General features: G+C 42.6%; 1 protein-coding gene across 10 annotated transcripts in view; it reads left to right on the top strand.

Moving 5' to 3' along the window:
* Positions 1-2368: 2368 nt before the first annotated feature.
* The window catches only part of PACC1 (proton activated chloride channel 1), a 34196-nt gene continuing 9766 nt past the window's right edge, over positions 2369-26798 (top strand). For 4 of the 10 annotated variants that reach the window (XR_007510097.1, XM_049833501.1, XM_049833500.1 and 1 more), the window contains exons 1-8: positions 2369-2584; positions 6568-6664; positions 8281-8490; positions 10538-10692; positions 12187-12329; positions 18659-18803; positions 21924-22028; positions 23831-23994. Coding sequence is in view for 9 of the 10 variants with exons in the window: in XM_049833501.1 (XP_049689458.1) it covers positions 2549-2584; positions 6568-6664; positions 8281-8490; positions 10538-10692; positions 12187-12329; positions 18659-18803; positions 21924-22028; positions 23831-23992 (1053 nt within the window). In the remaining variant the exon portion in view is untranslated. Of the gene's footprint in view, positions 2585-6371; positions 6473-6504; positions 6665-8280; positions 8491-10537; positions 10693-12186; positions 12330-18658; positions 18804-21923; positions 22029-23830; positions 24554-26798 lie in introns of those variants that run through there. The other 6 variants (XM_049833498.1, XM_049833506.1, XM_049833497.1 and 3 more) reach the window with 6 other exon arrangements.

Genomic DNA, 26798 nt, shown 5'->3' with positions numbered 1-26798 from the left:
CTTTGCGACTTGTAAAAGAGAATCAACTGGCATTTTTAACCTAAGGAAGGGGAGAATAAATAGGAAATTTTCGAATGACGTGATTTCGCCAGGCCGTAAGTATAGCACAGGGAGACATTCTGGGCTGGCAGAAGAATAAGCAGGTTGCTGTGTGTAATTCTATAGAGAATCAAGAAAATCAGAAACTTTTTACAATTTAGATACATATATCACATCCCTCACTGTAGTGCTGCCAAGTGAGGACTTGAAGGATTTAAAGCCTGGATGTTCGATGCTGCAGCACCCCTGCAGTCTTCCTGACTGCCGTGCTGTAATTCAAATGCCTGTTTGGTATCTCTGCTCCTTGTACAGTGTTTTGCAAAAGCTGAACAGTTCAAAGAAGGATCTGGACAGTAAATAGATAGAAATGGGTTTGATCTTTGTTTTAAGGACTGTTTATAAACTCTTCTTGTGTAAAAACCCTACATCCACTTTGGAGGACACCTGTTCCGTTGTTGCCTGAGGTAACACCCTTTTCCACAGGCTGTCCAGAGGCAATTCTGTGCATTGGTGTAAGCAGAGCTGAAGTAGCTAATGCAAAGCAACATCGCCATAGTTCTCTTCCAGATGACAAAAGCAGCGCAAGATGAGAAGCACAGGGGAGTGAGGGCACGACACCACACTACGGGGTGGTGACCAGTGGGCCACGTCCCTGCGTGAGGAGCCGGGCAAAGCCTGCAGAGCCAGGGCATGGGGAAGGTGAGTTGCTGTGGCCATCTGGGAGCTGACTGCCGCGAGCTGCTACCTGGTGTGGCGAGCTGAGTGTTGGTCCTATTAGGGTGAAGGTTTACAAGGTTGTTACTGTGATTGTCCTTAAGCTGTGAAGTTTGCCTACACTGCCTAAACAATAGCTGAGCTTCAGAGCAGGCTTCCCATCCTGGCTGTCCGTCACGTCCATTTGCTGACTCCACACGCCACAAGACAGATATGAAATGTCAAGCAGAAAAGAGACCTTTAGTAAGGCTTTGGACAAAACAGCTCCGGAATGCTCCCGTTACGTGTGAGAAAGAGCTCTGGCATTTGCCTGGTTGCTCTGCCTGCAAATACCCGGCATGGCTTGCCGCAGAGACCCATGCTGCTGGGAAATATGCAAAAGTCCAATTTGTCAGTTTGGTTCAATCACATTATAGATTTACCTTTTATTCTGAAATAATTATTTATTAGTGTCTCCCCAGAGGAGGGCTGCAAGTGCTGAATGCTAGCCAACATCTGTGTGAAGTGTTATTGATTTGGGGGTGAGTTAGAGCTTGCCTTTGAACCACAGACACCTGAAAAATGAGTAACAAGAACTGAAATATTTTCTTTCTGAAAGGAGAAGCTGTATATTAGGACTGTTGTTGTCACAGGACTTCAAACCCTGGTTATTAACTTAGAGGGCGTGAGTCTCAGGCACAGGGAAATGATCCACTGAGCAGGGACTCCACTACAGCGTTGCATCTCAATGCAAGAAGCGTTGTGCATGCTTTTTCTTGATGATGAAACGTGAACAATTACTTCCACACTGGGGAAGAAAAATAGCTGTGTTGGTATTTGTGGACGGATGGTTCATGCATGAGTCAGCCCTTGCGTGGTTTTGGCTTTTATCTTCCTGGAGCACCCCACTGCGGGCGCTCCTCTGCCAGCGCAGCGTGGGTGGGTGTTCGTAGGAGCCCTGCTGAAGTTTTGTCTCGTTGCCGAGGGAGTCTGTTGCTTTGGTGTTCCGCTAGCAGCCTTGAGCAGCAAAAAAATAAAAACAATGTAAAAAAAAAAAAAAAAAAAAAAGTGACGTTGTGTGCATCTTGGGGACAGCTGGCAAAATTGGTTTAGATCGCTCTTCCCATCTAGTTGGGTCTCGCGTAGGAGAGTTTGCGTGGTGAAGCGCGCGGTGCAGACCAGACTCGTTTCCCCGTCCCTACACAGGACGCTTTCGTGTTCTCGGTAGAGAAACGTTCCTAGACGCCTTACAAAGAAACCGCTTGCGCGGTGCGCTGCACGGCTCTACGCCGCCTAGAGCAAGAGAGCTCGGCAGAAACTGCTCAGCTGAAATAAGACCCGGTGGCGTTGCAAGCCGCGTAGCGTCTGGCGCGTTTTAACGCTCCGTCCCCTGCAGCCCGGAGGTGGAAAACGAGGGCCCGGGGGGGGCTGCCGGGCGCTCCCACGGCCCCCTCGCTGCCTGCCGCTGAGGCGAGGTCCGGGCTCAGCAGCGGGTAGCTGCCCGCGGCCCGGCACCAACGGTCGCCCGGCGGCCGTTAACGGCGGCTCGCGCCGGACTACGCCTCCCAACAGCCTCCGCGCCGCTGTGGCGAGACCACGGCGCCGGGGCGGGAAGCGACGGGCGGGTTGAGGGGGGGTGGGGGGACGGGGCTGCCGGCGCCTGCGTGGCCCTGCCCGGGCAGGGCGGCTCGGCCGCGGCGTCGCCGTCGCTGTCCCCGTCCCCGTCCCCGTCCCCTGCAGTCCTGTCTAGTCCAGTCCTGTGCGGCGCGGCTGGGCTGCCTCCCGGCCCCCGCGGCGGCCGCTCCGCGCCGATGCCATGTTAAGACCAGAGGTCTCCGCATCCTACCAGGAGGTACGGAGGGGCCGGGGCAGGGCTAGTGGGCGGCGGGCCCCAGCTCGCCGAGAGGGGCCGGGGCAGCCTCCCCCCCCCACCCCCCACCCCCCCCCCGGGCGGTGATGCCCGGCCCGGGGTTTGCCGCTTGGCAAGCGGTTACGCTCGGCGCCGTCGCCCTGAGCTCAGTTCGACTCCGGTCTCCGGCTCTGCGGCTCGGCAGGGCTGGCCGCGTCGCTGCCGGGGGCGGAGAGCCTTGGCGAAGCGGGTCGCCCGCCGCAGGGAGCCCGCCGCAGCCGGCCTTGCGCCTTGTGGCCCGTCTCCATCCGCTCAAGCGCGGCCGAGCCGCCGGGTGGGTGCCTTCACCTGCCCGGAGCTGCCCCTAGTCCCCCTTCGTACTGCCGGGCAGCCGGGAGGTCGGGTCGCATCTACACTCGCCAGAAAGAAACGGGGGTTTGGGGCGCGCTTTATTTCATGTTTTACCTTTCAACGTGGTTAAAATAATCGGCAGCAGCTCTTGTAAGTGTATGAGGTAGGGACAGCTGGCCGGTGAGCTCTGCAGCTGGGGCTTTCGTAACGAGGAGGTGGAGATGGTCTGTCGGGCGTAAGAAGCGACTTTGGTACCAGAGCTGAAACCGAAGGCCGAGTTATCATCCTGCCGAGAGCCTGAGGCAGCGCCTAGTTTGCCTCTCAACGTACAGGCTCGAGCAGCCGGAATTCCTTGCTCGTTCCTATCTCTTTGTACTAGAGATACAAGCTATTTGAGCCAAGTTCAGCAGCAGTGGATACTTGCATCAGGGCACTTTTGTTTGCCTCTTGCAGGCAAAAAGACTGCAGATGTTTGCCTTCCTCTGCGTGTGATGGGTAGTTTGGGGCTCTGTTTTAATACGTCCTAATTTAGTTTAGTATACTGTCTGCTTAGTTTCATCTTCTGGTTTTTGTGCCAGGCTAGAAGGCATTGGAAGGTGACGAATCAGTGAACCAGCAAAAGACCTGTATGGACAAGTTCTCCTTTTATTTAAGAGGGTTTTATTTCATGATTATCAGGATGAAATTAACTCGTGTAAGAGCTTGTATGTAGGTGAGGTACTTGAGACAGTTAATGAAATCGCATTGATGCTTGAAGTATGGACTGGACTACGCATGTTACATTTCCGACTTGGGTATCAGCCACCACTGACACTGCTCCATATGTTTGGGATTGTCCCAAACTCCATGGCACAAGTCTAGATGTTGTGTAAGTGCGGTGGCTCTGTTTGCATCCCTTCTCCAGTACCTGGGGCAGTCTGTGTGCTCCTGCCACTAGCAGGGATGCTCAAATACCTAGAATTGCCTTTTCTGAGCTTCCGTTTGTCCAGTGCCTTTCTGTGTGCAGGGCTGAAAAGGAACTCCCAGGTCACGGGCAGGCTCCTGCAGCTTCTTACTCAGCTGTACGTGCAGAGCCCAGGGGGAATGCTGAACAAAGGTCTGTTTCATGCCCTTCCTGCTCTTGACATCCTATCCTATCTCTGCATCCTGTTGTAAGCTTAATTGCCCTGCAAGTTTGTGTTCCTTCTGCATTAACACCATGCTTCACCTCTTTATCAAAAATAACACAGAAGAGCTGGCCTGTGAGGCCATGCCATTGCCATACGCTAGATTCACTGTTGTAATTTGTCTTGGATTGCGGATTCTGTCAAGTGTGAAGAAACTAGAATTGGCTGTCATGCAGTAGTGCTGCGCTGGCTTCCCAGTCAGTAGGAGACTGTAGTTCAGTATGTCTATAAGTTGTTGGGTTTGTAGGTCTGTGATGCCGTGCCTTGTAGAGTCAGTGTGCTGCGTGCTGTATGCTCAGAATGTGGTGGCTGAGCCACGAACAGCCCTAGGTTTTTGGTGGCCTCAGTGGATTTATGCAACTTCACCTCTTGTCAAGTCAGGTGTTCAGGATTTGCAGTGAAATTAGTTGGTTTTAGGGGGCCTTACACATCAGGTCAACCTACTCACTGCACCTGAGGCAATGTTAGCACACCTGCTTTTGACTAGCTGTCCTTCACTGGTTTTATGTATGAAAAGCTTATGAAACTGTATCTGCCTTGTGAACAGAGATAAAAAAACATAGTTGCATATTGTTTGGGGTTTTTTTGTTTTCTTTCTAAGGAATACTGAAAGGTTACATTTTCTGAGGTTTTCTTCTCCTATGTGTTGAAGAGTTGCTGTAGGTCCTCTTGACAAGATAAGAAATGTTGCATATTGTGTTCTTGTTTAAACCTGTGTTGGGATCTCCTTGCTATGAGGAATAGAAATCGCTTATTCTCTACATAACCTCAGTTGATGAGGTGCCTGTATCTGGGGAACCATGGCTGAACCAGAGAGGTGAGGGAGTCAGCTGAGAAACTGCAGTGACTTTGTAACTTACGTTAAACTTTTTGGATCAGCTTTGGTACAAGTAATTTGCATGAGTATAATTTGAACGGGCTTCTTAGCTGATTTGGCTTAACCAGTACAAGAGGTTCGGTGAATACTCTTCTTGTGTCAGAATAGCTTATTTTGGGTCAGGTAAACAAATAGAACTGGTGTGTTTCTACAAAAAGGAGCAGAGTGTTAATTTTCCCTTATTTTATGAAGATAATTGAAAAAAGTATCTTTGGTTGGACCCTGGTAAGTCTCCTGCAAATAAGCTGAGTTTAGCCTATTAGTTACCTGTTTACTCCATGCCTCACACCATGGGAAATCATGCTTTATTTATGTGCAAAGCATTTAAAAACAGCTGGGTAACTGCTTTCAAATTGCTTTGCATGGTCGAAATGAATACAGAAATATAGCAGGAGGTGACGGAGACTTTACGTCAGACTTCGAAGATGTACAATGAGTGGACTCTTTCCTAATAAGAGGTTAATGGTATAATGATGATTTCAATACTGAATTAAAGTTGGGTGAAATAAAAGCACTTCCTTATGGATACATGCACGTTACTGTTGAGTAAGTTCGGGGTTTAAAGTTTAATAGCATTCAGTATGGCTGCTGCATTAACTGTGCCCCCATTTTCCTTGAAATAGGAACAAAGCTAATCTTCCTTACCGATTTAGGGAGGTGATGCCGAGTGCTTAGCTCGGACAGTTACCGTGCAACACATGATGTGCTGCAAGCTTATGCCCTGGTTTGCCTTGCTGTAATTTGCATGTCAGTCTGCCATGAAAGAAATTTGGAAAACGTACAGGAGATACTTTATATATCTATAAAAAGTCTAATGCTTTACAATCTCATGTGATGCCTACCTGATGTGACAAGCTTCTGACTTTGACGGAAGTGTCTTGGCAGTTTGGGCCTAGAGCTCTGGATAGCAAAACAAGAAAACATCTGGTCTCTGTTCTGTTTTAGAAACACTGGAAGACTAATTAGTTGCATAACCACTAATATATAATAATATGTACAGTGAGCTCAAATAAGTACCAGAAATGTAGGGATGTTTGATTGTTGTCTTGTAATGACCCACCTACCTATGTGGCTGAGGCTGCATTTGACTTACTTGCCCTAAGGCCTGTTAAAATGCAACTCACTCTTTTTGCACCTCTTTGTTAAGAAGTGCTAATGCTCTGTTTGCTGGTATGTGCTGTAGTTTATGCCTAAAAATAAGTTCTTGAGTGACAGAGCGAAGTTCCTGCTTATTTCAGAGGGCATTGTCCTAATTGGGGGTTTAAAGTGCGCTGAAGCTGCCAGGGAAACAATTACTTTGATCTTGAAAGAAAAGGTGATGTTATTGTTGAAGGAGCAGGGTGGAAGTAGGTTAAATTTAATGTGCTGTCTTTCCTTTTTTTGCAGTGTGCAAGTGACTTATTAGCTGTAGGTCTACATAACTGTGGCTCTTGTCTTGTGAACAGGTGGAACAGATGTTGGGTGCTCTTGGACTGGTGGCATGTTTTTGTGTGTTTGGTTAGTTGGAGCCTCTTTTATTTGTACCATAGAAATTCCAGCAATTGCAAGTTGAGAGCATGTTTGGAAATTGAACCACTGTTTTAACTACACAGCTGAGTGAAGATGTGGAGCGAATATCTGAAAACCCAACAGATGAGAGAGAAGGAGAGATGGAAGTTCATGAAGATGCCAGCTCTGTTATTTTACCAGGTGAGTGCTATTGACCCAGAAATTACCAATTTTAAGTGCCTGATAAGCTGCTTCTGCGTGGGGGTTTGGTTGGGGTTTGTTTTTATTGCACTTCCGAAAGCAAACAAAACACTAAATTACTTATTTTGGGGAATAAGTAGTGGTGGAAAGCCAAGGAGTTTTTCCAAGGATTGAGGTGAGAACACTTCTTTGTCATGAACTGTGGTCAAAGAAGATTCAGCACATCTGGTTCTGAGATACCTTAGTATGTCATCTTCCTTTATGTTGTATCTTACCTGAGTTGCAGTGTCTGTGATGGCAGTAGATTGCAAGCAAAGTCTGTGTCAGATTTACATGAGCAAGATGCAATATTGAACAGATGTGCTTTTAAACGGATTTTACTTAGACTGTTCGGACCTGCTTTTGGAGGGTGTGGGGTAGTGTTAAATGGGCTTATTGCAGCTCAGATGAAGGCATTAAGGTAAGCCAACCTGAAATGAGTATTGTCTGAATGCTTTGCAGCTGTTCAAGACATACTTGTTTCAGTAGTGCAATTTCGTGCACATTAATGTCTGAATTTCCTTGGCTGCCATCTCCTGGCTTGTAACTTGGGAACACATGTGTGACCATGGACCTTTGTAAGTGGTTATGTGTTCCATAGGATTTACTAAAAGGCTGGTGTTTGCTGTGGTAAGGAGCAAACACCAAATGATGTTGTTATAATTGAAGGGCAGAGTGTGGCATGGCCTGAGGGGGCCTGACTCATTAAATTACATCACACAGAAGAGTCAGCGTAAAACATGCCTACTTATCTCCTTTCATATGTTGGGTTTTAATGCTTCTTTTGTGTGTTCAGCTGTATATCGCTCATGATCAAAACATGACGTGTAACTCAAGAAGAGTACGTGAACTTTTTTCCTTACAAGTATTGCCAAAAGAAATGGCGAATGCAAGGAGTATGGGGAAAGCAGTGTCTGTGTACAAGTGAGACTAGTGTGAAGATCTTCAGAGAATAAGCTTTGAAGGCAAGGAGACTGTGGGAGAATTGGGTTGGTCTTTTTCTAGCTGTAATTGGAAGGATCCTTTTGTGAAACTTCATGTAGTGTGCACAAGGAGTTGTGAATTGGAGTCCAAAAATGAGAGTGAGTTGCACTCATGGCGATGCAATGCAGATAGCTGTGTAAGAGCATTAGAATATTAAATCTTTCTGCTGATGCATGTGCTAAGTGTGTTAAGAATCACTACAGACTGGGAAAGGGAAAAGGAGTTGTTTTTTCCAGGAAGAAATATTGACCATCAACAGACTTCTTTTCTTATGAACTTTGAACTTTGTTTGTCTTGGAAGAGTTGTCCTTCTTGAAAATAAACCTTGTTTCCTGCCTGCCCTGTCCTTAATCAGAGTGCCAAATTCAACATGTGAAATAGAGGCATAATCTTTGGACGATTATGCCTCATGCTTGAGAAGGAAGCATCTGTCTGACTGATAATCAAAACCAGCAATAGTTGTGTTTTTTTAAATCAAGCTGAGTTTGAGGCTTATTTTCCTCTCAAGTGATTGATCTTTAAATGAACACTACATAAATTCAGCCCAAATATCTGTATTTTAAAGTCCTAATCCATATTTTGTTTGGTTCCAGATAGTGAACTGGGTACCACTGCCCCTTCTTTGCGTTTCAGCAAGACGTGCCTAAAGAATGTTTTTTCAGTAATTCTCCTGTTTATTTATCTGCTGCTCATGGCTGTAGCTGTGTTCCTCGTCTACCAAACCATCAGTGACTTCAGGGAGAAGCTCAAGCACCCAGTGATGTCTGTCTCTTACAAGGAAGTGTCCTTGTACGATGCACCTGGTAAGAGTGGTAACAAACAAAATGGGTTAAGTTGTTGTTCACATTTATCTTAGAATGTTTTAAATTTTTGGTGTTGATTCTTCAGGGCCCAGAGTGTGTATAATGCTTTGACCCAGGTCTTTTTCACTTCCTCTTTTTTTAATCTATATTGTGTTGAGTTTGCACAGAAATATTAATATTGTACGGGAGATTTGGGGAGCTTTCATGCCAATAACATGAATGATAGTAGCTGTGGAGCATTATGCAACATTTGATAGATAAGTGTTTTAAGACTCTAGAATGAGTCCTCTTTGAGGGAAAGAAGATAATTTCTTATGGAAATATTCTCAAAACTGTTATCGTTCTGCACGGGACAGTGAGATGCTGTTGACAGAGAAGAAGGTGAATTTCTCAAACGAACCACAAAATAACCACAGTGCCACTTTCTGCTTCTGTTCTGCATTGTTTACAACTTGGTATTACATCAGTAGGCAATGAAAATGTGATGTGACTGCAGGGAACAATGTTGGCATAAAAATGCAGTGTGGCATCAGAAAACTGTGTTGAAGTTTGCAGGAGGGATTACGCCACAGAAGCATTTTTGCATAGTGAGTCCTATCGTTATTATTTTTTTAAATTATCCGGTAGCCATTCATAAATAGAGCTGTGGTAGCAAATGCGGCTCCAACAGTCATAGGTCAGTTTCCAATTTAAAAATAATGCTTTTGTTTGAAGTGTTACCACATTTTACAAAGAACCACTCCAGTAATTGTGGCTGAAAGGTGAGTGTTTCAAGTTGTTGCTATATGCCTGTAGTTGTTTTGCTGTAATGGTCAGTTAGGGTTGGCTCTGTAAGTAGGTCGTTGTGTCCGGATCATATGGATCTGACTGTAAGAGCAGGCTTTTCCTTTTTTTTTTTTCTTTTTTTTTTTTTTTTTCTTCCCCTCCCCCAAGCTTTTCATACAGCAACAGGAAGCAAATGTCATTTAAAGAAGCAGAGCAACATACATGTAAATCCAAAAGTATTGTCGGGGATCCCTGCCGGATCAGAGAACCTAAATTAATGTAGTTCTTTACTTCATTGCTCCATTAAAGTGATGAGATGGCAAGTTGCAAGCATGGAGCACTGAAGAGAGGGATAAAGCATTTTTAGGCTGATACATGCTGACTGCTTTGACATCTTGCATTTTGGTGGACAGGCCATCTCACTTGTGTGAGTTAATCATATCTAATAACTCAGATAGTACTTTTTTTTTTTTGGTAGTTGGTCTACATTATCTTCAAGAATGCTTGTTTCCAGTAATAAGTCTGGCATATGTGACGTAACAGGATTGTTGGTTTTGGGCCTTGTATTTTGCCAGCTTTCTACAGCTGGGGTGACTGAGGTTCTTTTAATGCGTGCCGTTGGTCTGGAACGGTAGGTTTATGATATATATGAATTTCCATACAGGTAAAGTAGTAGCCTGCCTACACAATGATACAAGTAATAACGGATGGTAACAGTTTGTACTCGTTTGATGGCTTTGATTTTTATCATGACATTGTATTCAGTGAACAGAAGATGCTAGGTGTTCTGAAGAGCATCTTTTCACTTTTATTAGATCAGTCAGTGATCTTTGATCTGTCATGTATAGTACATACATTATTTCCAATTAAAATTTGACCTGTTAAATGATAATATATGAAAATGTACATGCTGAAGTGCTGTGTGTCCCATTTGACTTTAGTCTCCTTATTTACTTTACACGTTAATTTCATTTGGGGCGAAAGGGACTGATGTGTTAGCTGGCTTGTGGGAAGACTAGGGAAGCTTAGTAGCTTCTGTGAACCTTGAATTGTTGTAACAGAATGTGAACCCTGATTTTTTCAACGCATCATGGGGGTTCTCTCCTGAGACAGGGGGCACTTTTGTCCTGCTCCAGAAAAATGCTGAAGTGTGTAGTTTAATTTGATTGTTTTGCTGGATCTTGAGGATAGCTCAGTATCCTGCAGGATTAAATCCCAGAATTAAAATCTATGTTCTTGGAAAAGAAATCGGCTCTCTTCAGTGTTTTTTCTTTCAAAACAGGTATTGCTTTTTACCCAGGCAAGGCTCGGCTGCTTAGCTGCAAGCATCATTACTATGATCACATTCCACCTCTGATAAATCCAGGTCAGCCAGGAGACATTGAATGCACCACGCAGAGAATCAACTACACAGATCCTTTTACTAATCAAACTATGGTAATAATAATATAGTAGAACAGAACTTATTCAGTGGGGGTGTTCTGCTCGTAATGGTATTTGAAAGTAAAAATATTTACTAAGTGCTGCAAAAGATCGTTGCTTCTAGTTTTTTTCAAGCCATCTGTCCTTTTGTTTTCAGAAATATAAAAGACCCCAGTCAGTGTGTATATGTGTTATGGAAGATCAGCTGTCATGTGGGTGTGTGCAGCATGAAAACCTGAATGGGACAAAATAAGTAATTTTTCACAATGAAACTCTCGCTTCATTCCTCTTCTAAATGAACTGGCAAGCATACTCCTTGGTATAGTAAATCTAGCTTTAATTGAAAGCAGTAGCAGTTATTCCATTAAAGTAGGATAGCTTCTCTCTTTTTGTATGTTTGCTGGGAATTACATGCTATTTTTGTCACACTTGGAAAAATCTTAACTGGGCACCAAGTGTTTCATTACACTGAAATGCTGTGAGCCAATAAGATGGCTACATTGAATGATAGTTTGTCTTAAATTGCCCCTAAAAATACAGGGAATCTAGCTTCTGTATAAATAAGTGTTCAAAAAATAAAGTATTAAATATGGTAATTTGTATCTAAAGTGATTGCTCAGATTATTTTTAAGGAAACTAAATGTGAACAAACAAACAGTCTAGGTACCTGTTTGGTCAACTTTTTTCCTCTTCATGTTTTGCCTTTTGTCTAGTCACCATTTCTGGGAAGCAGCTCCTTAGTATATTTGAAAGTAATATTCTAGGTGCAAGTAGAATTTAATTTCTGCCGCTTATATGGTCTTTCTGCATGTTTTAACAAACTAAGAACCTGCATTTTATGCTGCATGGTAGATTCATTTAGAAGCCTGCTAATCCAATAGGGTCTAGTCCTGTAGTGGAATGGAGAGGTACTGAGGCAGAGACCTCTGAACCATGCAGAGCCCTGTTCAGATTGGCCGAGTCCTTTTGCAAGCAGGAGCTTGCTGTTCAGTATAATGCCTGCACTACTTTAAGTTGTATTCTGCCTGCTAGCATTTTTTGTTGTGTTTTTTTTCCTTTCAGCAGCTTACTTGAGGTGCTCGGGGATGTGAAACTGTTCCTCTTTCTCAAGGAGAAGCCTGATGTTCTCCACATCAGACTCCATATTAATTTGTTTCACATAAAGTGCTGAAAGTTCCTAGACTTTAATGCTCAAAACAGTTTTGATTGTCCTTCTGCAGAATGCAGGTTACAGGGCCTTGACTGGTAATTCCACATGAATCCAAAGGACTGTGATAGAACTAAAGCAGAAAAACACTAAATCTTGATATAAAGACCTCATTTTTAAACTAAAAGGAGGGATTCAGTTGGCATTCTTGTTAGATATTTTAATAGATGTATGCTTAGTAGCAGCCAAGAAAATCTTGGTGTGTATTAGATTTCTATAGAGTATTAGTGACAGATGGCAAATTCATGAGTGGAAAATGAGGATTCCTTTGCTACTCTCAGCATCTCTCTGTTTGCTTACAGAAGTATGCTTTGGTTGTTCAAGGCCCTCGTGATGTGAAGAAAAAGGAACTGGTGTTTTTGCAGTTTCATTTAAATGGAACAGACCAAGATTTTAGTGCCATTGATTATCTTCTGTTTTCTTCTTTCCAAGAGTTCATCAACAGGTATGTAAACGGATGAGCCTATAACTGCATTGAACTTGGTACAACAATACTAGTGAAAGCAGGGCTTTTTTAGTAAAAATCACACAGGCTTTTATTTTATTTCATTTTAATTTTTTTAATTTTTTTTATGTTTGGGTTACATTGGTGCTCTTTCATGTCTTAAGTTACTAGTATTACTTTTTAGAAAATGAATTGAGGACTTTTTCAGTGACAAAGACTACCTTTCAGCTATGCTTCAGCCATTTGTTGCTTCACTTTCTAAAAGTTTGAAGTTTGTGCTGGCTTACCGCTGTCTGCTGCTGTGGGTGATCAGGAAGTGTGCTGTCCTGGACAGCGTGCTCAGGAAGTGCACTGAGAACACTAACATTTCTATATCTTTGTTTTGTTGTTGGGTTTTTTTTTAAAGCAATTACTGTAAAGGTCAAGTCCCTAGATTGATTTGTTGTGATTTCATTGAAAGATTAACTATATTTCTCTGTATTACTAGCTTTATGTAAGATTTAACAGAATGATGTAATTTCATAGATGGAGTTTTCAAAATTGGTTCGTATTGGTTTGACATTGGTGCCGTTGGAATAACTGATCAACCTTCCTCTAATTTTAACAGGAGTGGAATTAATCCTGTCTTGAACTTTCTTGAAAGTCCCACCCTTTTTCCCACCTTGTGAGAATAAATTCCATACTTAACAGTTAAATTTTTGCTTTAATTTAAATTCAGGTTCTATTCTTCTCTCTGTGATCCAGATTAAAAGTTAGAGGAGCTATTAGGCACAGTGAGACCTAATAGAAAGCCTTAACTTGGTAATGGTCAGATGCTCAGTGAAAAAGGGACAGGGGGTAAAGGCCATATGCCGAACAAAATTAGGTGAGGGAGGTGAAGAGAAATAACAGATTTTATCATAACAAAGCATTCTTGGAGGCTTGGACATGGTCATACCAGTGCTTTTCAGATGCAGCAAAGACTGGAAGCGTTCAGGCACAGTATCTCTGGGTGGCCAAACACCAATTACCTGAATTTTCTTTTTACAAAGCATTTCTACTTCAGTGAAGGAGAGCTCTTAAGTCATTAAGTACTTTCTGTAACTGTACTAAAAGGCCTCATAAAATGCTAATGTTCTGGATATTTTAGGCATTGATATTTTAGGGTGAGAAAATACCAGTTAAGTGTAGTGATGTAGAAGGTGCTACTTGTTCCTTCTGTGTTGTTTTTTCTTGGGTTTTGTGGCTCATGCCGCAGTTAGTGGTATGCACAGTGGGACCAATTCCAGCAAGGTGCACAACTGTTTGTATACTGCACGCACTGTCTGAGACCACCCCTTGTGAAACACAGAGCAGAAGGCATGGTTGTGTTGCATCTGGTTCCTGGCTCTTTGCAGAATGAGCCAACTTACCAAGATACAACTTGGTCTATGCATCTTCCAAATCTTGGAAGCCTCATTTCTGTGCTCATTGTATCAATTTGCAGGTAAGCCGTTTTAAAGAGCTGTTTCATCCCAAGTTAAAACATGTACATCCTGCCTAAGTTGGCAGTATTTCTGCAAGCAAGCTGTAAGTCAGCATGCTGCTGTGCCAAAAGCTTGTGCCACGTGTTGTGCAAAGGCAGGTTAGGTGTGCAAAACAGCAATAAGTAGTATTGCAAAGGTCTTAGCTTCAAGGCTGTGTTTGTACCAGTGTAGGTGGATCAGTAAGAATCATCTGCAAGCTGCCTGGGAGAAACCTGGATCACAACCTCCTGCTTCCAGGTCTGCCAGGTCAAACTGGTTAGATGGCAGAATCTATCTTCGAAGAGATGGGGATGTGTCACTTTGTTCCTAGAGAAGCTGCCTTGTCTCAGTGTTGCAAGGCACCAGAACTGAAGCTGGGAGAGTGAAGGCTGAGCCTGGGTTATGCTTGGAGCAAAGTGAAAAGGTAGGAAATGGTAGTGCCTGTTGGGGATGCATCCTTTGTGCCCGTTTGCAGCAGGCAGTAGGAATGTGAGTTAAAAATGGTTTTGAACTAACCCAGATAATGGTAAAATTGGCAAAGGTATGTAGGCCTTTAAACTTAGTAGTAAATGATCTGCATGTCTAGGTGAAATACAGTAAGAGCAGCAGTTGTGTGCAAGTGGCCAGTAGTGTCTCTTTCATGGCATCCTCCAAAGCTTGGTACAAATTGTAGGGCTTGTCTTGCTTGGTATATTGCCGTCCTGGCATCGCGGAGCATGAACTGGACAGCCTCAGGGCAGGTTGAAAGTTTTATGTTTTCTCCCGACTATGAAGTACATGTGAAACCACATGCATATGTGGAATGTACTCATTCTGTCCACCTTTCAGCAGAAGAGAAAATAGAAATGATTTCTGGTTCATCAGCAGATGCTAAATTTAGTGGATGGGCAGTCTGGACTAAAATATCTGTAGAAACTGTTGTGTGTCCTCCCATATGACCTCTAGAAACTTCAATTACTGGCCACTGTTAACTACTTTTCCTGACAAAGTGTCTCACTAGTTATGAGAGCATATTATTAGCACTGTGTCCAGCAACTTGTATAAAGTGTTACCAAAGATGCTGAGATATGTGCTAGAATTCATGAGATACCATAATTACCTTTACAGTTTTTTGCCATGGCTGCAAACACCTTAGGTTGGGTTGGGCAGGCAGACTGCTGTAAAATGTATGTGTAGGGTATTCCATCATCTTACATCACAATCCAAAACCCCTTGAAATTGGTGAGAAGAGACCTGCTGTATCTACACCACAGTTTCTGAATAGACAGTATTATTTGCAGCTCACTTTTGCTTTAAATAGCAATAATCATATCAGCGAAGGCTGCTGCAAGCATCAGCGATAAGAAAAATGGCATCTAGAGACTTGTATCTTTAACAGTTTTTTTTTAAGGCTTAGCAAGTGGTGAGGACTCAAGTAAGGTCCAGTTGTTTCTGTCAAGGGTTTTATTGTCTGCAGCTCTTCTGTTAAAATTGGATTGACAGAATACATGAAACCAGCACTGCTTGCTAGTTTTGTTCGGGCCTTCGCAGAACACTGCTGAACTGTGTGCTATTGTTGGACTGTGAGTTAGAGGGATACTGCCACTGGCTTTTTTTTTTCTTTTTTTTTTTTTAGGCAGTGGCAGCTGCTGTCTGTACCATATTAATTGGAGGGAAGAAAATAGTGAAACCCTTGCAATTTACCAAAAAAGCATAGCTAAAAATACAAGTTCCTTTCCTGAACTGTCATTAGTATAATATATGGGTTTAAGAAGAAAATCCTCTGAACATATTACTGACAAAACTATTGTTAGCGTAGCATGTAAAATAACTTACAGTCATGTGAAATGATTAATACCAGTCTGAACAGATCAGAGATTATTTAAGGGTCTAAACAGAGCTCCATGTTCACATCTCTGGTCTGGATTGCTGTGTGCTGAGAAATAAATTATAACGGAGAAGGATTGAGACTTTTGGTACCACACCATCTGACTCTTTATTGGATCCCATGGCTGTCTGAGAGTTTCCCAGTCTAGGGAGAAGCAAAAGCAATAAACACGAATTGGGTTTGACCCATCTGTGGTTTCGGCTCTTGCTGTGGTGTTGGAATCTGCTCGTGGGACGTCCTAAGCTGCTTCTGGCTCTTGTGGATTGGTCAAAAGAGATTGGTGTTAGAAGGAACCATTGCAGTGCTACAGGCCAGTCCAGAATTAGGTTAGCAACTCCCACAGTTGGGACAAATACAATCTCTCATGGTCTAACGTTGATCAGTCTGTGCTGGGGCAATGGGTTCTCCGTTAGTAGTTTGAAATGTCAATGGTTACCGGGGCACATTGGCTGAGAGGAGACCAGGGCTTTGTAGTTCACCTGAGTGAGACAGTGACTTATTGCACTTCTCTCACTCTCTCTGCTGTGATGTAGGAATTTTTGCATGGTCTTCAGGTACCATTAATATTCTGGGAGAGCCTGGTGCAGGGTATTCCAGGAATCTTACCATACATCCAAAAGACAGTGTAATAGGTAGAACTTAAAAAAAAAAAAAAAAAAAAAAAAAAAAAGTGCAGCCTTTGCAGGTTGTCTGTCTTTGGGGTGAAGAGGGGATTAAAAGAAACTGCCTGGAGAATTGTTCTTCATCTTAAAATCCCTTGCTTGTCTTGCGTTCACTTAGTTGTGTGTGATTTTTAAGCTGCATTATTTGCCCTCTGCTATCATTTGTGCAAAGCTTGTGCCTTTCTGCTCTGCTCTCCCCTCCTTTTTTTTTTTTTTTTTTTTTCTCCTGACTCTGGCAGTAGTCTGGGTTATGGGCACATGCAAAGACATGCCTTCTCAGACCACTTCTACACAGCTTCTCCTAAGATATTATTAATCTTTCTAGCCTACAATTACTGTCGAAGGCAAAGTATACTACTGCTGTCTGCTTACCATGTAAGTTGTGGTTGTAATGTTCAGCTCTGTGTCATAACTTCCTGTCTCAATTTTCCATGTTGGCTTGGAAAGCTTTTCTGGGATGCTGTATTCAGTCAGGCATTAGGTATATGACTGGCTGGCAGAGTGCTAATTAGATATGTTCCTCTGAGTGGCAAAGCACTGTGCTCTTCCATACTGTCCCACCAGCTGCTGCTGTACCCACATAGCAAAGGGGGAAGACGTCATTGTCAGGTCTCCCTATGTCATGGGTTTGTATGGTGAGGAGCAGACAAGTGATGGGCTTTGTTCTTATGCTTGGCTCACATCTTCCTTGGGGAGGTTAGAGTGGTACACTGCCATCCTGTTGGGATCACTAAACAAGCACCTAATGTTACAAACAGATGAAGATATTCCTAACTCGCTAAAACGCTCTTGGAGTATCATCTGCCTTGATGGGTAGCAAAGCGTGTTAGTTTTTCTTTCCAGAAACGCTCCTCCTTTCTGTTTGTATGCACAATGGAGTTCTGTGTTTGAGCCTATCACCCGAAGCCCTGACTTGAGAGCAATGGCTTTGATAGGTTTTGCCTTCCTACAAACATACATGTATTCATCTATTAAGCCTAAGAAGGCAGCATAGTACAGAGTAGCCATCAGTATGGTATTATTTTTATCAGTGCTTGCTTTTGCTGCCTTGTAGACAAGGCATCTTGGTTTGTAGGAAGGAGCCCTGATTCTGAAAACTAAGGAAAAAGACAGGCAAAGTGCAAATCCCGTCAGTGCTGGTACAGGACAAATCTTCCTGATTTGTCTGTTCTCTGGGACAAGAGCTGGCTGCTTTAGCTCTGCTTTTCTTCTTTTACTTCTTTGCATCTTTCTCCTGAAAGACCATAATACCTTAATCTCCCAATCACCTAGTCAAGCATACCCTCTGCCGTACAAGCAAAGTATACTCTTTCCCTTCACCTAGGAAGATGGATTTAATCTGAGTCAAAACTGTTTCCCTTTCCCTTGTCTCAAGGACCAGCATACCCTGATGTATCTCTGCAACCTGAAATCTATCTTTAGTAAAAATATCAGCAGTCTGTGCTTTAATGATTCGTGACTCCTAACAGTGGTTTACCCCTTCATTTCAAATGAAACCTTGCTGAAAAAGCAGCTGCAAGGCCAGGCTTATTTCATAGAGATGACATGAAAGTGGCTAAAATCACAGTACTGAAGATCTCCAATAGCATGTCCTGTGCAGTTGGTAGAGAAAGGATGGAGACCAGATATGCCTTGGAGCTACCTCTTTACCACTTGCAGCAGGAAGGGTATCAGAAGCCTTAAAATGGCTTATAGTCACAGTATTAAAAAAAAAGACACAAAGCAATCCTGCTATTCTGGGCCTATAAATATCTGTGATTGCGTATTTGGAAAACAGCCATGTTATTGCAGTTGGGAGCCTTACACCAAAGGTATAGTGCTTCCAAAATAATAGGAATAAACTGAATGTAAATTTCAAAGCATTTTAAGTATGTCTGCATTGCAACCAGTTTCTTTGCATCCCAGAAATGGGGCGAAGCAGCCTGCCTTTAGGCTGCTCCTTCCATCTCTTGCTTCCTAGCATTGTGGTGAATTGTTTCCTGGGGTCCTGCCTCTGCTCCTTTCTGTCCCACAGATGACAGATGAGCAGAATAAAGCTCCCCTATAAGGCAGAACACTCCCAAGGGGCAGGCAGAATTCTAGGGTGGTAGGGTACCAGGTAAGTCTTCTGCAATGAAGAACACATGAGTGCAAGTGCTACCATTAATCAAAACATCACTACTCACAATGTTTTAGATATGCTGAATTTTTGCAGTTGAAACATAAAAGGAATTGTGAATACATTTTGAAGTGCCTGTAGGTCTGACAATCTCCTGCCTATAGTGCTCAGGTACTGCTCTGAGTTTGGTCAGTAACGTAATGGTCTTTTTCCTTTAGTCCAGAAAAAGCAGAATTCATGAAGGACTGTGAAAGTTCATACTCCAGCTGGAAATTTTCTGGCGGCTTTCGAACTTGGGTCAAGATGTCCTTGGTGAAAACAAAAGAAGAAGATGGTAGTGAGACTGTTGAATTCAAACAAGAGGTAAAAATAGAAATAGGAAGAGTGTTTTGGGACCTCTTAGTTTATTAAGAACTGCTTAATAAAGTTACTGCCTCAGTTTTAATGATAACTGGCCAACAGAACCAGTTCTTAGGGCAAATAGCAATATGAGTTGGAAGAAGGGTGGGTGGGTGGTTTGGCTGGTTGGTTAAGTGAGTGAAAGATGAGGAGCTTGTGTTCTGTTTCATTGCATCCATTATGCCACTTGCCACTGAGCAGTTTTGGCTGTACAATTATTTGCATTCTTTCCTAACATAGAGAGGTTCTGTAAAAGTGTACATGTCTTGATGTGCTTGGCTGTTGGTATGGCCTAGTGACACATCTCAGGAAAAGATCTAATGGGGAGGCCAGAAAAGCCAGGCCTTGAATGTGTTGTAAGTGACACCTGTAGTCTGAGGTAAGGCTCTAAAGAGACGACATAGAAACATTAACAAACACAGCTACCTTTAGTTCAAGGTGGGGAACAATTGCCAAAGGAATTCTCTAAATAATAGCTAATATTGGAAAGAGGTATTGTTTAGGTTACCACAAGGGCTGGTGTTAGGATGAAGAGGTAAACATAAGCCTTGTATCCTTCGTAGCATTCTCGTGCCTGCTTTTTGTTTGGCTTTGGGATTTTTAGCTGTTGAGTATCCTTAGAAACATGGAGTAGCGTAACTTCTTGCATCACTTAAAACTAGAAAATATGCAGGTGGAAGATGCAAACTTAGCTAGAGATGAAATGAGTTTGACTTTCATTCCTGTTCTGTTCACACTAATGGACAGGAAAATAATTGTGTTTTGAGTTTATTATCTTGCTGCCAGTGTCGGTTGGAGAGGAAGTGTCTCATCAGTGGTGAGAAATGAGAATTTTAAGAGCAGTCCTTTCCAGAGTATATCTTTCAGAGACTACACTTTCTTTTAGTCCATGGTACACTTGGGAAGAGTAGAGCTGTGACTGTGAGGTGGGAACCCTCCTACTCCACTGGAGGAGGACTGGAGGCAAATCCCAGAGTCATGCAAGTCCTGAACTAATGCCTCAGTTTGGAGGAGAGGGAAGAATGCATCAGTCAGCTGCTGCCATGTAAGCACTAACGGCAGCTGTCTGTCTGTCCTTCATCACCTACAGCTCTGTATCGCTTGCCCTTTGGTACTTACCAAGGGTAGGATTTTTGAAAGTCCTCCTTTGTGTGCCCAAGTCTAATGTCTCTAAGAGGAAACAAAAGGCTGACTCAAACTCAGAAAAAGCTGAGCTTTTTGTGATCATAAGCATCCATTTAGTCCAGCAGTTACAGACTTTCTGATCTGGGTAGGTGAACACTGTTTTGGGTTTTTTGTTGTTTTGTGGGTGGGTGAGTTGGTTTGTTTTAAATAAAACCTAGGAAGTATGAATCAGTACAAATGTGAATTCTGGGTTTCAGACCCATATTAATAATACAGGAGAAGTTGAAACAGCTCAGACATAAATTGCACTTGCTGTGTTTGACAGTACATCTGCTCAAATTGCATAAGGAAATCCATTAGCCTTTCAAATCTGAAATTGGGAGGTGGCATACCAGAAAGCTGGATACAAATATTAGGTCAAATAGCACAGTCAGTTTGCTAACTAGCCCAGTAGTCATTACTTTGTCTTTTCTTCCTTTCCCATTGCCTTCATTGAGCTTTGTGTACTGTTTATTTTCTGGTGTGCAGTTTTCTTGAATGAGTGTAGTTGGGGTGATGGTAGGCTGCAATAAGTGAGCTGTGGAAGTATAGGGCAAGTCTGTAGCAAAGGTGTCTGACCAGAAACCACGAGGTGGTGAAGCTCCCATATGCTCTGAATGAACATACGTAGTGTTCTAGCTCCTGCTTCTACATGTTCACAGCCTAAAATCTGATCAGAGCAGGGTGTGTGGAAAAGACTGATAGAAATCTTCAAGTGTCTGTAAAGAAACTAAGCCATAGTAGATGGGAGGGTTTTGCAGTAGGCCACCCCTCATACAATGAAAAGGCTTGTAAGAAGGTGAAAATAGCACACTGTTTAGGGACTTCCAATTCAACCTTCCTCTACCTAGAAGAATAGGCTCGCAAAATATGGAAAGGGCAGTTTCCTCCATCTGTCTCATGTTCCTGTCAATCCTGAAATGAAGTTACAGTACTGCTGATTCATTACTTACAGTACAGTACTAAACTCATATAGGAAGAGCAGCAGTACTCCCTTGTGCACACACCGAGATAAAAATACTCCTCTGAGGGCTGGAGAAGAGAGGAGTCCTTCCATCACGTGTTCATCTGTAACACCAGTGTGCGTTCCTGTTAGGCAACTGTCTGGCTCTTGAGCAGTTTATATTGGCTCCTAGCAGCAGGGGGGTTAGTGCAAGCTGTGTTGTTATTGCCTGTGTAGCTCCCCTTTGGGCTGGGGGTGTGTGTTACAAGACAAGATCAATGTTTTTCTGAGGCCTGATGTCTTAATACTTTTCCAGATTGTGGTTCATAAGACTATGGTTTCAGGTGGCTGCAACATCGATCTGGTATCCTAAACTGTACCCTGGTGGAACTGTGCTAGAATTCTCTGCCCGTCAGTGCTAGTTTCAAATGGTAATCTAGTAAATGGGCAGTACTGGGAAGTATGGTTTTAATTGTTATTATCTAGGCTTCTTTCCCTTCCATTTTCACTCTGCACGTGCTGGCATCTTCCAGTCTATTCTACAACTGATTTAAAAAATAAAAAAAATAATAAAAAATTAATCTTCCTGCCATCATCATGTAGTCTGGTAATTTAGCATTCATTCATAAGAACTTTCTACATGCTGTATTACTCCAATTAAATGAGTTTTGTAAATGAAATTTCCCCCCTTAAAAGGGAAGAACTATGTAATAAAATAGAGGCCCTGGCTACCAGTGTAAAAATGGTATTGCAGTGTTTTACTAACTGAGAAATAGGAAAAGAATATGAGCATGAGACAGATGAAAGGAACTGCCCTTTCCGTATTTTGAGAGCCTGTTGTTCCAGGTAGAGGAGGGCTGAATTGGAAGTCCATGAACAGTCTGCTAATTTCACCTTCTTACAAGCCTCTTCTGTTGCACAGACTCATTTACACCACTGAAGAACATAACCTGTACACTTTTTTCCCCTCCCCCCAGACTAGCGTGGTTAACTATATTGACCAGAGAACTAAACCACGAAGTGACCAGCTGTTTTTTGTGGTATTTGAATGGAAAGATCCTTTTATACAGACTGTTCAAGATGTGAGTAACGTGCTAGTCTCTTTTTGAATTGTTGTCCGACTGTATACGCTCATGGTTTGTGTGGGTGTGCACATACCTCTGTTACCTCACTCCAAGCAGGAATTCAAAGGAGGAGATAGGTTACTTCTGAAATTTCAGTCTAGGCTCTTCCTTATATCCAGTAATGCATATTCTGCAGAGGTCAAGACCATCTGCTGCCTTTCCTTGGCTTGGTGACACTCAGCATTCTGTCTGCAGCTAGAGGTACACATAGCTAAGAAAAAGCCCATCCCCTGTGTTTTAGCAAAGTGTAGCTTCAGGTCAAGTCTGAACTTTTTGCTTAGGGAAGTGTGCTTGGATAAACAGATTTAATGAGTTTTTTCATTAATTGACAAGCAAGAAACCTAGGCTTAAATAAAAATAATAAAAATAGCCTAGTGTATTTTTTTTTTTATCCATTACTAGAATACAGTTTGGTACTGCATTCAAGTGCAGAAAAAGCACTTTAAAATTTAGCTCAGTATGCTGCAGCCAGAGGTGTATGATGTGGCAGACAAGACCACAGTTGGTCCCTGGAGTGCTTAAAAGGTGTGCAGGTGTTTACTGCAGGTACATGTGCCTTAAGCATGAGCTAGATCTTGTTTTCCTAGTGTTCTAGGGGAGAAGGTCAGATACATTTGCCCTCTCTGGAAAAAAGCAGAATGGCAAAGTGTGCAGAGAAAAATCCGTTTAAAATTTTGCATTTAAAGTTGCCTTACCTGACAACCAAAGTCCATCACCAGCCCAATCCACCGAGTTCTTGTTTTCTTGCCCAAAACCAGAGTGTGAATGCAGACTGTGTGGGGCAGGAGTTGGTGGTTGGTCCTTTGAACTCCTGTGGTCATATCCATGCTGGGGCCAGGCACCTCCTTAGCCTTGAGAGCCTAGTCCTACTCCTGGCACCTCTCATTCCACTCTGCCAGATGGGGTTCGCACCTCTGCCGCCTTCGAGCTGAAAGCTGCCCTCGATCCAGGGGATTGGGGGTGCTTGTTTACTCTTGCTAAGAAGCCATAGTCCACAAGCACTCATAGCCAGCACTGCTGCTGTTAGGAGGATTAACAAATACGGAAAGCCTGTTTAAGACCACCTGGCTCAGGTGGTGACCTAGTGACACTGCACTTATGCTGATCATTGGAGTTGCAGACTCCATGGGAAGTCCCAAAGCTGTGTGCTACCTTATTACTGCCTAAGCCTAGCTCTGCTTGCTTCATCTGAGATCCTAGAAGTCATCCTTGTGCCTAGAGGTGCAAGGAGAATTGCAAACTATAAATAAACTTAACTACTCTTGAACCAAATGTAGTTAAAAATAGAAATATAAAATACTTGCTGTAGGTCTGCAGAAACAGTTGCCACTGTCAAAAGTGGATTTAGCATTACAATACTGTCTTGCTAAAGCTTCCCAGTGGTCACTTCTTTTAGCTTTGTCTTCTGGAAGATCATCTTTAATGTGCTACTTATTTTTGTAAATCTTTAAATAATGTAGTAAATTTAATCTGTAATCTTGAAATTAGCAATTTAACTGTATCTCTAGTGTTTTAAACAATTGAATATCCTGAAATAGTCTAAAAGGGATTTAGTAGCTAATACAGTGTTTTCTTCCTGATGGAAGGAATCAGAAAACTGCGGTGTGAGGCAGATGTGTGAACAAGGCACTACAAGCCACCTTTGCAGCATAAGGGAATATGCTGAAAAACACTTCCATTTAAAAAATGGAATTGTTTGTTATTGAATAGGTATATATGCTGAGTCAGATGAGGGGAATAATATTTTTAATCTCTTTCAGATTATCACAGCAAACCCCTGGAACATGATTGCTCTCCTTTGTGGTATCTTTTTGGCTCTGTTTAAAGCAGCAGACTTTGCCAAGTTAAGTGTTAAGTGGATGATCAAAATCCGAAAGAGACATCTGAAGAGGAGTCGTCAAGTAATAAACCACATAAACTGAGAGTAAGACTGCCTTTTAACTATTTGTAGCAGAAGGGGTAGAAAATAACTGGAATAAACTTTGATCAGCAATACAGCAATTAAAGATGCTAAACAGGTATATTTTCTTCCAGAAAAACGACAGCTGGAGGAACAGCTTAGTGAACGGGCCTTTAAACTTCAGAAAGGAGCTAACTCTAGGACAGGTCTAACAAACTCATGCTTTCCTATTTCAAATTTAACAAGCTTACCTCAATATATGGGGGGGGACTAGGGGAAAGAAGAGAATTCACTGATGTTCAAGAAGTTAACACTGTAGTGGTTAAGTTCTAAAAAAAATGGACAGTGAATGCTTCTCAGAACAGGAGACCATTTAACTTCTGCATGAGCTATGACCTGCATCTGCTGCCATAACACAGTTACTGCCTTGACTGTGATTAGTGGAAGGTAAAGCACTCAACAAAAGTCTAGCCTCCCCTCTCTAAAGTATGTGTTAAAACAAAATACACTGGAATTCTATGATGTGTCATTTTTTGATTTAAAGTATAGTGACTTTAATATTAAAAAAATACTTCCAATAAGAGATTGTGTACATTCATTGAAACTACCTGCTCTCAGATTCAGCTGGAGCTTTACAGGAGGTAGTCCGGGCAGGAGTACTACTGCAAGAGGGTAAGGTGAAAACAAAAATTTATTCCTGATCAGTCCAACTCAAAGTAAACTCAAGCAACTCTGTACCTGGGCATCTGAGCTGAAGAGTTCAAAGTATCTCAGGCTGTTCCTCTTTCCCCCAGTCTTTGCTAAGGAAGTGAAAAATAATCTTTCATCAGCCTGGCATTTAAATGTGATTATCTTATAGAGAATGCATGCTAATTAACTGTGCTGTGGTGGTGGTGTCTTTTTCTTCCTTATAAGTAGGTCAAGTCCCTTATTAGTCTAGATGCCTAGCTCAGACTTGTGGAGTCTGCAGGGCAGCAGTACACCACTGTTTGCTCCGAAGGCTTTGTTGCAAGGAAAGGAGGATGCCAAGTCATATTCTGCTTCTTCCATCCTCTACTAACAGCATATTAATATAGTAATAACCATATAAAAAGTACACCCTCTTTTTTTTTTTCTTTGCCTTCTAAGGAAGCATTTTGGAACACAATTTACTACTTTCAGCTGATCAGAGCAAATCAAGGCACTGTATTGACCAAACACAGCCTTAAACAAGGCAGCAGCAACTCATTGTAATAAGAAAAACACAAAACAGCAGCACTGGCTGGAGGCATGGAGGCAGCATACAGGTTCTCCCGTGTCCAGACAGGTGAGGGCAGGAGGAGGTGACAGCCTACCAGTCACTTGCAGTTACTGCTCTTGCCTCTTTCCCAGGTCCTGTGTTGGTGCTTTGAACAGCTTGTAACTTGAATGGTATAGTCTAAGCTCACTTGATCACACTCTTCTGGGAGAAAAAAAAAAAAGTTTGAATGGAAGGACAGGTGGTGGTCAGTCAACACTTTCTGTGCAGTATCTTGCAATGATGGTTCTAGTCCCGCAGGGCCAACATTGTACCTGCCTCAGATGAGGTAGTTAGCATAGCGCACTGCAAGTGAATGAAGTTAAATGAGCAGTGAGTAACAAAGACCAAACACTGCACTGTTGACGCAAACTGTTTGAGAGCTACTTCATCCCTAGGTGCTGGTGCGGTGGGGAATAGGACAAACTTAGGGCTGGGGGCAGGGAGGGGTGGTTAGTAGAAAAAACACACTTAGACCATCCATAATAAAGGAAAACCCCATTAATTTTGCTATGTAACAGCCTAAACTGGTAGGAAAGTATTCCACTGACTTCCCTTGTCAGCTTATAGCCCTTTGCTTTCCCAACTACACTGCCAAGGGCCTGTTCTACAGGTAAGACAGAGACAACTGAGCTTTCGTGACTCCTCACTGTCAAAGAAACAGGCAGATGTTTCTTTAACAAATGATATTACAGCAGCTATTTCTTGGATTTTACAAAAATATTTAGAAACAACAATTGGATCAGGTACTGATGCATCCTACTGCATTTTTTGTTCTTTTTTTGCTAATAATGTCAGAGAAGGCAAGTTGGAATATAACCTAGGCCCAGCTCTGGGCTAAGTAGGAGGTGTGGTTAAATAAAGGATGCACTCCTTTCTGCAGCAGTTAGTGTATTTTTTTAAAAAAATAATAAATTCCCACACTAGTCAGCTTCAGTCACTATATCTCAGCTATCAAGATCTTTTGTTTTATAAGGAAATGTTACTAGAGCAGGCCAGCTGATTCCAGCCAAGAAATCTTTCTTTGATATACCTATTTATAGGAATGATTCTAAGAGCAAGTGTTGCACAATTTGTTTGAAATGGCCTCTTATAGCTACTGTGTTGCTCTTCTAATACTTACTCTTGATGTCCATATCTGTAAATTTTTTAACAACTCCTAACAATTACAAATGCCAGTAATTCGTTCTTTCTGCCACAGCAAGGTTAAGAGTTAGATTCCCCAGCATGTGTATAATTTATTTCCTTTAGACTGTAGGACAGCTGAAGATTATTTTTTATCTCAAATGGGGGCTTTTATTCTATGGAAAAAAGGCACTAGAGTACTAAACCAACGTAAGTGTCTGCATGACAGTCATTCCCCTCCTGAGCTGGCAAAGTGCACCCTTGCAGGCCCCATAGTGTTTCACATCTGGCTTCAGGGCTTCCAAGAAGCACCAGGGAAAGTAAAGGATTTCCCCCCCCCCCCCCAAATTTTGGGCAGCCACCTACCATGGCAGAGTCTGCTTTTTATGTAGTCAGCTAATTATGTAGTCATTTTATACAAAACTGA

The sequence above is a fragment of the Accipiter gentilis genome, chromosome 30 (assembly GCF_929443795.1).
Source record: "Accipiter gentilis chromosome 30, bAccGen1.1, whole genome shotgun sequence".
Lineage (NCBI taxonomy): Eukaryota > Metazoa > Chordata > Aves > Accipitriformes > Accipitridae > Astur > Astur gentilis.
This window is presented reverse-complemented; position numbering and strand designations above follow the sequence as displayed.